At 46.0% G+C, this 12,034-nt stretch overlaps 1 protein-coding gene across 1 annotated transcript; it reads left to right on the forward strand.

Annotated features, from left to right (window-relative positions):
• The first annotated feature begins 2,630 nt into the window (after window positions 1–2,630).
• Window positions 2,631–4,082, forward strand: LOC125536028 (plastid-lipid-associated protein 6, chloroplastic). Its single transcript, XM_048699104.1, has 4 exons — window positions 2,631–3,025; window positions 3,121–3,360; window positions 3,463–3,589; window positions 3,670–4,082. The coding sequence occupies exons 1-4, from the start codon at window positions 2,783–2,785 to the stop codon at window positions 3,885–3,887; spliced, it is 828 nt and encodes a 275-aa protein (XP_048555061.1). The 5' UTR covers window positions 2,631–2,782; the 3' UTR covers window positions 3,888–4,082.
• The last annotated feature ends 7,952 nt before the right edge of the window (window positions 4,083–12,034 follow it).

Below are 12,034 nucleotides of genomic sequence, written 5' to 3' on the forward strand. Positions count from 1 at the left end.
AAGCCGCGGTCGGAATGCATGTCGGAGGAGATCGCCAAGTTGGACACGAAATTGGCGAAGAGGAGGGAACGGAGAGCGGCCGTCAAGGTCAATGCCGCCGCGGCCAAGTTTGCCCCCAGCGCGAGGAGCTGGAGGCTGCACGGCGCAAGGCCTCTGCCGACGAGAAGGAGGACCTCCTCAACAAAGCGCACGCCATCCTCATGCTTTGCATGGGCCGTCCGGCCGGGTTCCTTGCAGCGGCCGCCGGCCCCGCGAGCACAGGCTCGTCGGTCACCCAGCCTCCGCACTGCCAGTCGCTGACGTCGCGGACTGCGCCGATGTTGTCCGGCTTTCCTCTGCCAAGGCACGACGGCCAGACCCGTTTCTTGGGGTCGCCGGATGTGGGCTTGTTCGCGCCGTCCACACCGCGTCCCGCGGCCGTCATCGACCTCAACGTCACGCCTGGTTCCAGCAGCGGCGGCCGGGCGTCCGTCGAGATGCAAAGAAAGCAAGCACGGGCACCGTTCATAGGCACCATGCCGGCCCCCCGCGTCTTGTTTGACGGAATGCCAACACCAACGCCAACGGTCGACGACCCCTTCTACAACCAGTACATGGAGGACGTGATCTTCGAGGATGGGCATGGTCGTGCCTACGACCCCGAGGAGACCCAAAGTCAGGATGGCCGCGCCCAATACGTGCCTGATGAAGAGGCCGACGGTCGTGCTGACTACGACCATGGTGACTCGTGGCATGAAGACGATGACATCTATGTCGAAGGTGACGGTGATGAAGAAGAAGGCAATGACGTTGATATTAGTGGCGAGCCATTGTTCATCGACGAGCTCACCCAAAGAGCGGAAGCACAAAAGAAGAGGAAGAGCATTCGCACGGGTTCATACACACAAGATGAGGACAAGTTGATTTGCCAAGCTTGGATGGAGATTAGCCAAGATCCGAGGAACGGCACGCAACAAAAGGGCATTGTTTTTTGAACGAGAGTTCACAAAACATTCCATGAAAGGAAGATGTTTGAGCCCTACCAATTTACAAGCAACCGTGGCATCGGCTCGATTCAAAAGAGATGGTTGTTCATCCAACAAGAGTGCAACAAGTATTGCGCCGCATTTGAGAGCGTTGAAGCACGGCCCGTGAGTGGTCTCGGCGTTGGGGACATGGTATGCTCTCGTCTTCCTAGCCCTTTCCTTGCTACGGCCATGACACTTCGGTTGTGTATATGTTTGCATGTTCACTTGTTGTTGATCATGTGATTTAGGCATTTCAATATTTGGAGGCATTCAAGGTCCGGGACAATGACAAGCCATTCACTCTTACGCATTGTTGGACGATCATCAACAATTGCCCTAAGTTCAAGGACCAATACCGTGAACTACAAAGGAAGAGAGGACTAAAGACGGCCAAGTACGCCGGAGGTGGAGATGGCGAGGCCTTGAAGAGGCCGAGGGGCAAGACCAACTCCAAGGTTGATGACATACGTGATGCTTCATCCATGGCATTGCATGACGCTTTGCATGGCATGATGTCCCAAAAGGATGTGAGGGACGAGAAGAAGCGGCAAAGCAAGGAGGAGCAAATGAAGCAATACCTAGACCTTCAAAGAAAGAAACTTGAGATGGAGGAGGCGGCCAAGAGAAGGAAGATCGACATGAAGAAGGCGGCCCGGCAAAGGCAGCTCGACATCGAGGCCGACAACGTTAAGGCCAGGCAGAGGCAGCTCGATATCGAGGCCACGAACGCCGCCACCAGAGCGAAGGAGGTGGCCCTTGCGATCATGAGCGTGGACTTGTCGAAGATGAGCGATAAGACGAGGGCCTGGTTTAAGGCCAAGCAGGAGGAGATGCTCGAAGCCAAAGGCCTGAACTAGGTCGTCCGATCGGCCGTGGCCGTTCTTTTTGGAGGCTGGTATGGGTGTCGCCCGCCTGCTGGACCGCTGGCTGTGTGCTGGCGAGAAAACATTCATTTTGGTGGCCGGCTGTGTTGCCGGCCGCTGGCTGCGTTGCCGGCGAGGACAATTGTTTATTTTGGAGGCTCGCTGTGTTGCTGGCCGCTGGCTGATGGCGACGATGGACGTGTAGGCCGCTGGCCTGAACTAGGGCTTAGCATTTGAAACGTTTTTTTTGGTTTTTTAAATAGACACGAATAGAATGAGGCAAATGAATGTGGCTGCGCGCTGGACGCACGGCCACCGCATCCCAGGACACGCCCGGACACGACCCCAAATCCCCCTCCAAACGAACGAAATACGGACAAAACGGACGTCCGTTTGGGGTCATGCGGTGGAGTTGGCCTTAGTACACCAGACGGGACGGATTGTTGGCTGGATCAAAGCCCTTAGTTTCTTGTTAGTTGCCTTCGGGCGGATTTCATCCGGATTCTAGTTAATCAATAAAGCTCTCTAGCTCGTTGTAAAAAAAAAAAAAAAACCGAAGGAAAGCACGAAACGTTGGCGCCCCGACGACCTCGGCCACCTAGAACGGCCACTCGGCTCCGGAGGTGCCACCGGCCTGACAAAAGCGTAACCGTAGGCTGCCAAGTCGTCACCCCCCTACGCGTCCCAACCTGCGCCACTCCTCTCCGCGGCCAAATTGTCATCTCGGTCACCCACCACAAAAATTCCCCGCCGTAGCCCGTAGGGAAGCTGCCCTTTTCTTTTCTTTGAGAACACAAGAGCAGCTTCTCGTGCTCGTCTCTGACCTCTGGCCGGTCGGCACCCAACTGAAAATTTCTTTTCTCGTTGCTCTCCTCGATCGATTGACTGCTTCACCGGACGGTGCCCGTGGCCATGGCATCGCCGTCGTGGTCATCTTGCTGCGCCTCCACCTCCACCCGTCCTCTGCCTAGCCCTCCCGCGAGCAGCAAGGGCGGGAACCCATGGCGGGCAAGCAGCGGCAGGAGGAGCGCCAGCGGAGGGAAGAGGCAGCAGCAGCTGTCCATCCGCGCGGTGGCCGCGCCTTCGTCGGCGGTGGACTACTCGGACACCGGCGCCGGCGCCGCCGACGTCCCCTCGCTGAAAATCAAGCTGCTGGTGAGTGGCCGATAAGAATATTCCAGCATCTGACCCGACATTTCGTAGCCGCTCGCTCGCTTGATGACGGATGCTCGCATGATTCGTGGACGCAGAGCGCGGTGGCCGGGCTGAACCGGGGCCTCGCGGCGAGCCAGGAGGACCTGGACCGGGCGGACGCGGCGGCGAGGCAGCTCGAGGCGGCGGCGCCGGCCCCCGTGAACCTCGCCAAGGACCTCGACAAGCTGCAGGGCCGGTGGAGGCTGGTCTACAGCAGCGCCTTCTCGTCGCGGACGCTCGGCGGTAGCCGCCCCGGCCCGCCCACCGGCCGCCTGCTCCCCATCACCCTCGGCCAGGTCAGGACCCGACACCAATCCTGAGCCCAGCTCAACCGCACCGAAAATGGTTTCAGAAATGTGACGCTGAACTCCATTCCCAATCGTGCGTGTGCTCGTCAGGTGTTCCAGAGGATCGACGTGGTGAGCCAGGACTTCGACAACATCGTGGAGCTCGAGCTCGGCGCGCCGTGGCCGCTGCCGCCGGTGGAGGCCACGGCCACGCTGGCACACAAGTTTGAGATCACCGGTGAGGCAATTCTCGATTCTGCACGCCTTTTTTGCTTGATTGATGGGTGTTTCCTGAATCATGATGGCTGCCACGGCCAGGGATCGCGAGTATCAAGATCAATTTCGACAAGACGACGGTGAAGACGAATGGGAACCTGTCCCAGCTGCCTCTGCTGGAGGTGCCCCGCATCCCGGATAGCCTCCGGCCGCCGGCGTCCAACACCGGGAGCGGCGAGTTCGACGTGACCTACCTCGACGACGACACCCGCATCACCCGAGGGGACAGGGGGGAGCTCAGGGTGTTCGTCATCGCATGAGCTGATCTTTGCTGAGATCTCTGTCTCTCTGTACTGCTTCACTTTTTTTGCCCCTAAACAGAAGTCTTGTACTAGTTCTATGTCTTTTTTTGCCGGCGTAGTATTGTGATATAGGCTAACGTGCGTTCTTCACCTATGGGATTAACTTTTTCTCTCTAGCAGATTATTACGTCCGGTTATTTCGTTTTGGTTTTATTATGTTGGCTTAAGTTTTAATTATGTGCTAGCGAAGTTTTTTTCATGTTAAAACTTGCTGCTATGATGCTCAAACGGGGAAAACAATGAAGTTCTTGCTCGCTTAGGTTTTATTATGCTTGCTCCACTTCTAGCTTAGAAAATCTGCTATCGTGTTTTTATTTGAAAAAGTTATATAAAGCAAATTTTAAAAATCTTGGATTTTACAAAATGTGGCGAATTAAAAAATGAATTTATAAAAATGTTCGTAAATTTAATATATATTTTTGTGGATTTAAAAAAATCTTGAATTTAAAGATGTGTGTGTATTTTAGAAAATGATCATGCTTTTAAAAATGTTTATGAATTTTAATAAATATCCAAAAACATAGTAATAATAACAATAATAAATTATTTAAACCATTAAAATATAAAAATAGCAAAAAAAATTAGGCAGTGCCTTCTCAAAACCAGAAAATTCGGCCAGTCCATTACGGCTAGGTTTGTGTTGGACATGGATCCTCTGACGTGGCTATCACTGCCTTACCCTGCCTTCCCGACGCTGACAGGTGGGACCCACGCTTGGCGGGACCCACATGTCAGTGACCCAATGGTATAATTGCTCACGTGAGGGGATCCTCATCCGGTTTGTGTTACCCTCAACCAGAAACATACACCCTTACAAGTGGGTCTCATAGCAACACCCAAAGCCTCAGACGCACCAAGACGGTTCAAATCTAGGAAGTTGTTTCTTGTTGGTCTTCTAGCCCAACCTATGGTCGCTAAAGTAACAAAAACTCTGTTGTTATTCTCCCTACTTAGGATTGTTCTCACATCCTAATCAGCCAAAAAAGAATATTTATGTGAGTATGTTTCTTACATATTTGAAACAAAGAGTTAAAAACGTTGAAAATGAATACACACACGCCGTATATAAGTGTGGAGCATAACACATTGAAAAGCTAATGCCTTCAATTGCAATTTCTCTCAATAATGTTAGCATTATGTGGGTATCTCCTAAATTTCACAGCCTTATTTTTGCACGGACTACGGTTAAAAGTTTATGCATGCGTTGTGTGGATAATTTGCAAGCAAGACTATGTGGAAAATTTGGAATTTTCACAAATGGATTTAACTTTGAAGGCAAGAAACCATCTATTAATCACGTTCCAAGGTGTGAAGTGAGAGAGAGGGGATGTGGTGATTAAGGTTTTCATGACTAATGCTATATAAGGAGGCCCCACAACTTCTCTCATCGCCTAATACATAAGAGCATCTACAACTATACCTCTTAAAATCCCCCATCCCCAATACGTCCTGGCAGATAACCTATTCACTACCAATGAAAAAATTGCCGCCCAACCGAATGCCTTAAACCGGCAACATAAGTTTGGGTTGTCCTGCACCCCTCCAACCCATATCTGTGGCGGATTGAATACAGGGACGCTCGGGCGTGTCCGCCACGTTGTACTAACAGGAGGGATCTATCTCAAATCTCTTCAAGTCACCCCTAACCTAGCCCAACTTGCCCTATTCCTCTTTTCTTTTCTGCCTCGTCCACACAACCGCTACCATAGCTCCGCCGCCACCCTAGCTCCGTCGTCATCCCCAACCGACAACACCGTCATCCATGTCGCCACCGGACGCTGCCCTGATACGTCCAACTCCTCCCGGCATACACCTCGCACTCTATGTGATCGATGAAATGTCCAAGTAATTTTTTTATTTTGCTCATTTGTAGGCAAACAATGGATTCGTCTGATGAGTATTGGAAAAAGGACCTTGCACTACTAGGAAAAGGGCTATAGATCATATGGCCACTAATGGCACACCAGACATGTGGTGCGCCATTAGTATATACTAATGGCGCACCATGTGTTGGTGCGACATTAGTGTCCAAATACTAATGGCGCACCGCACGCCATTAGTATATACTAATGGCGCACCACATCCACGGTGCGTCATTAGTAACAAAAAAAATTCATTTTTTTTCAAAACTAGTAATGTCGCACCAGTGGATAGTGCGCCATTACTAGTTAAACTAGTAATGGTGCCATTACTAGTTAAACTAGTAATGGCGCACCACATCCATGATGCGCCACTAGTAAATTATTTTCAGTTTTTTTTTAATTTTTTTATTTATTTTTTCAAAACTAGTAATGGCGCACCAGTGGACAGTGCGTCATTACTAGTTAAAACTAGTAATGGCGCACTATCAACTGGTGCGCCATTACTAAGTTTTTTCAAAAAAAATTCAGAATTTGTTTTATTTTTTTTCAAAACTAGTAATGGCGCACCGTGGGTGTGGTGCGCCATTACTAGTTTAACTAGTAATGGCGCACCACTCCCATGGTGCGCCATTACTAACTTGGCTCAAAACTTCCACCGAATGCATCCCCCACCCCCACCCCCTTGGACCGCCTTTTCAGTTAAAAAAATAAAAGAAAATGCTGGAAATGTCAAAAAAAAAAAGTTTCCCATGTGATATGTGGTCTAGTTGTTGGGAAAATTAAAAAAATATGAATTTCGACTTTATTTGCAAAATCTCTCTGAAATTTGTAAAATGGGCATAACTTTTGCATACGGACTCGGATTAAAAAGTTTTCTATATGAAAAATCATCTACTCGAAAGTTACATCCGAATTTAACGGGGGTACCCCGTTAAACATTTTCAAAATCCCCAAAAACCTAACAAAAAAAAGTTACGGGGCTTTTAAGATCCGGAGGCAAAAAAATTCAAACTTACTAGTGGCGCACCGTATGCTAGGTGCGCCACTAGTAACAGAAAAAATGGTTTCGAAAAAAAATTTGAATTATTTTTCAAAATATGATACATAATATGACCGGGAAGTTTGAAATATTTTTTCAAAATTTCATCATACTCATGAACATGAACAAAGTCCTAGACATCAGCAAGGTTTAATAGGATTGATATGATAGATATATCAACAAGTGCCTGTGAAGTGAGGTGGTGCTGGGGTTGGATAGAACTACGAAGTTAAGCATGCTCGGGCTGGAGTAGTGTGAGGATGGGTGACCTTCCGGGAAGTTTGACCACAGAGTGCGATTTGACCTGAGATTAAGCATATTGACCCGAGATTAAGCCATAGTGACCCGCCATTAGTAGGCCTTTTCCTAGTAGTGTTGTATAATTTATATATAAAGGGTTCATCGATTTGTCAGATTCGGACGACAAAAATGTTGGAATGATGATGAGCATCCATGATGAATTGGAGAAGCAATAGGAGAATGTCCTGAACGTCAAGGGTTCGATAAACGGCAGGATAGTTATTCCTTGAGATAGGATCACTCGTGCAAAGCTTCTCTACAAGGACAACTTCACACCGTACCTAACATACCATGATGAAGGGTTTTTTCGGTGTCGCTACCGGATGAGCAGAGTTTGGTCGTACGCGTAGTGAATGTCGTGGAGGAGGTTGATGACTACTTCAAGCTGAGGAAAGATTGTTGTGAATAACTTTTCTTCTCTCATCTGCAAAATTGCACAACTGCTCTCAGGATCTCGCTTATGATAAAGCCGCAAAAGCCATCGATGTTGAAATCCAGATGGGAGAGACAGCATGTCTGTGGACAAAGGTGAAATTTGCATGCATCATGGTGAAAGTGTTTGTACTAGAGAGCATCAAGTGGATCCCCGGTATGCTTTGTCAAGTCAATTGCGTGCATTCACAATGAAAGAACTAATCGAAAGGTTTACGCAAGTAGTATTAAGGTCACACCAAAAAGAACATTGTCATACTTAAAGTAGTGGCATTGAAGAACTTGTGAATTTGACATGTTTTCTTTGGCATGTTTGGCTCTAACAATGATATCAATGTGCTTCAGCAATCTCCTTTATTCAAGAGACTTTGTGATGGTGATGCTACTACACCATCAACGGACACAAGTATAAAATATGGTACTACCTTACCAATAGCATCTATTCTCGGTGGGCGATATTTATGAAGACTTTATCCAACCGCAAGGTAACAAACAATGTCTCTCTTCACAAATGTAAGACGGTACAATGTGGAAAGGGTATTCTAAGTTCTTCAAAGTCAGCTTGTTTCGTGTAATTCCAACAATGTGAAAACTAACACTTTGCCAGCTGATGACATGTTGTGTAATCTTGAACACCATGATTGTGGAGAATGGAGGCAAAGGCAACCCTATGCATGATTCAGAGAACTCCAAGTTCATGCAAGTATGTGAATTTATGCAAATTTTATGTTTCAACTATGATTTTTTTGTGTATGAATACATTTTATGCTTGAACCACATTTTTATGTGCAATTTCCCTCCTTCTGTAAGGAATATCGTAACTTGTAATTATATGTGGGATATACCAACTGTTTCACACATCCAACAATACACATGAACAGAGAGTAAGTTGAACCAACCAGCGGAGCGTATCAGATTCATAGATTTGCACATGCACATGGTCTACGCTAGAGTAAAACATGGCACCAATGCATCAGTGAATCCACCATTATAATAATAAAAATAACGCAAGGCTTAGCAGCCAGAGAAGTAATTTGAGAAAAATTAAGGCAGCACTTCAGCTACAAGTTTACTGAACTGCATCACGATAGAAAGTCTGGCAACAATCATATAAGTTCATGATGTTTGAGGTAAAAATCATATCAGGTGGTAGAAATTGCAAAAGAATATATATGTGAGTATGTTTCTTACATATTGAAACAAAGAGTTAAAAACGTTGAAAATGAATACACACACACACATCGTGTATAAGTGTGGAGCATAACACATTGAAAAGCTAATGCCTTCAATTGCAATTTCTCTCAACAATGTTAGCATTATGTGGGTATCTCCTAAATTTCACAGCCTTATTTTTGCACGGACTACGGTTAAAAGTTTATGCATGTGTTGTGTGGATAATTTGGAAGCAAGACTATGTGGAAAATTTAGAATTTTCACAAATGGATTTAACTTTGAAGGCAAGGAACCATCTATTACTCTCGTTCCAAGGTGTGAAGTGGGAGAGAGGGGATGTGCTGATTAAGGTTTTGATGACTAATGCTATATAAGGAGGCCCCGCAACTTCTCTCATCGCCTAATACATAAGAGCATCTACAACTATACCCCTCAAAATCCCCCTCCCTAATACGTCCTAGCAGACGACCTATTCACTGTCGGTGACAAAATTGCCGCCCAACCGGACGTCTTAAACCGGCAACATAAGTTTGGGTTGTCTGGTGATGTCTACTATACAACCTTCTTCTTGTAGACGTTGTTGGGCCCCCAAGTGCAGAGGTTTGTAAGACAGTAGCAAATTTCCCTCAAGTGGATGACCTAAGGTTTATTAATCCGTAGGAGGCGTAGGATGAAGATGGTCTCTCTCAAGCAACCCTGCAACCAAATAAAAAAGAGTCTCTTGTGTCCCCAACACACCCAATACAATGGTAAATTGTATAGGTGCACTAGTTCTGCGAAGAGATGGTGATACAAGTGCAATATGGATAGTAGATATAGGTTTTTGTAATCTGAAAATATAAAAACAGCAAGGTAAATAATGATAAAAGTGAGCGTAAACGGTATTGCAATGTGTTGAAACAAGGCCTAGGGTTCATTCTTTCACTAGTGCAAGTTCCCTCAACAATAATAACATAATTGGATCATATAAGTATCCCGCAACATGCAACAAAGAGTCACTCCAAAGTCACTAATAGCGGAGAATGAACGAACAGATTATGGTAGGGTACGAAACCACCTCAAAGTTATTCTTTTCAATCAATCCGTTAGGCTATTCATATAAGTGCCACAAACAGCCCTAGAGTTCGTACTAGAATAACACCTTAAGATACAAATCAACCAAAACCCTAATGTCACCTAGATACTCCAATGTCACCTCAAGTATCTGTGGGTATGATTATACGATATACATCACACAATCTCAGATTCATCTATTCAACCAACACATAGAACCTCAAAGAGTGCCCCAAAGTTTCTACCGGAGAATCACGACGAAAACGTGTGCCAACCCCTATGCATAGGTTCATGGGCGGAACCCGCAAGTTGATCACCAAAACATACATCAAGTGAATCACGTGGTATCCCATTGTCACCACAGATACGCACGGCAAGACATACATCAAGTGTTCTCAAATCTTTAAAGACTCAATCCGATAAGATAACTTCGAAGGGGAAACTCAATCCGTTACAAGAGAGTAGAGGGGGGAGAAAACATCATAAGATCCAACTATAATAGCAAAGCTCGCGATACATCAAATCGTATCACCTCAAGAACACGAGAGAGAGAGAGAGAGAGATCAAACACATAGCTACTGGTACATACCCTCAGCCCCGAGGGAGAACTACTCCATCCTCATCATGGAGGGCGCCGGGATGATGAAGATGGCCACCGGAGAGGGACTGCCCCCTCCGGCAGGGTGCCGGAACGGGTCTAGATTGGTTTTCGGTGGCTAGGAGGCTTCTGGCGGCGGAACTCCCGATCTATTGTGCTCCCCGATTGTTTTAGGGTATATGGAGATATATAGACGGAAGAAGAACGTCAGGGGAGCCACGAGGGGCCCACGAGGGTGGAGGGCGCGCCCAGGGGGGTGGGCGCACCCCCCTGCCTCATGGCTTCCTCGTTGCTTTCTTGACGTGGACTCCAAGTCTCCCGGGTTTCTTTCCTTCCAAAAATAAGTTTCGTGAAGTTTCAGGTCAATTGGACTCCGTTTGATTTTCCTTTTCTGCAATACTCTAAAACAAGGTAAAAACAGAAACTGGCACTGGGCTCTGGGTTAATAGGTTAGTCCCAAAATCATATAAAATAGCATATAAATGCATATAAAACATCCAAGGTTGATAATATAATAGCATGGAACAATCAAAAATTATAGACACGTTGGAGACGTATCAGCATCCCCAAGCTTAATTCCTGCTCATCCTCGAGTAGGTAAATGATAAAAACAGAATTTTTGATGTGGAATTCTAACTAACATATTCATCATGTATTTATCTTTATTGTAGCAAGAATATTCAGATCCATAAGATTCAAGAAAGGTTTAATATTGACATGAAAATAATAATACTTCAAGCATACTAACTAAGCAATCATGTCTTCTCAAAATAACATGGCCAAAGAAAGTTCATCCCTACAAAATCATATAGTTTAGTCATGCTCCATTTTCGTCACTCAAGAATGCTCTCATCATGCACAACCCCGATGACAAGCCAAGCAATTGTTTCATACTTTAGTAATCTCAAACCTACAAACTTTCACGCAATATATGAGCGCGAGCCATGGACATAGCAGTATGGGTGGAATAGAATATAATGAGGGGGTTGTGTGGAGAAAAAAAAAGGAGAAATGCTCACATCGACGCGGCTAATCAATGGGCTAGGGAGATGCCCATCGATTGATGTTAATGCAAGGAGTAGGGATTGCCATGCAACAGATGCACTAGAGCTATAAATGTATGAAAGCTCAACAAAAGAAACTAAGTGGGTGTGCATCCAACTTGCTTGATCACGAAGACCTAGGGCACTTGAGGAGGCCCATTGTTGGAATATACAAGCCAAGTTCTATAATGAAAAATTCCCACTAGTAAATGAAAGTGACAAAACAAGAGACTCTCTACCATGAGGATTATGGTGCTACTTTGAAGCACAAGTGTGGCAAAGGATAGTAGCATTGTCCCTTCTCTCTTTTTCTCTCGTTTTTTGGGGCCTTCTCTTTTTTATGGCCTTTCTCTTTTTTCTTTTTTTGGGGCCTTCTATTTTTTTTATTCCTCACTTGGGACAATGCTCTAAAAAATTATGATCATCACACTTCTATTTATTTACAAATCAATGATTACAACTCGATACTAGAACAAGATACGACTCTATATGAATGCCTCCGGCGGTGTACCGGGATTGCGATGAACCAAGAGTGACATGTATGAAATAATTATAAATGGTGGCTTTGCCACAAATACTATGTCAACTACATGATCATGCTAAGC

Source organism: Triticum urartu, chromosome 2 (genome assembly GCF_003073215.2).
Source record: "Triticum urartu cultivar G1812 chromosome 2, Tu2.1, whole genome shotgun sequence".
Lineage (NCBI taxonomy): Eukaryota > Viridiplantae > Streptophyta > Magnoliopsida > Poales > Poaceae > Triticum > Triticum urartu.

Coding starts and splice junctions, on each gene's coding strand:
- LOC125536028 (XM_048699104.1), top strand. CDS start 2,783: ATGGCATCGCCGTCGTGGTCATCTTGCTGCGCCTCCACCTCCACCCGT. Junction 3,361..3,462: donor TCCCCATCACCCTCGGCCAG/GTCAGGACCCGA, acceptor TGTGCTCGTCAG/GTGTTCCAGAGGATCGACGT. Junction 3,590..3,669: donor ACACAAGTTTGAGATCACCG/GTGAGGCAATTC, acceptor TGCCACGGCCAG/GGATCGCGAGTATCAAGATC.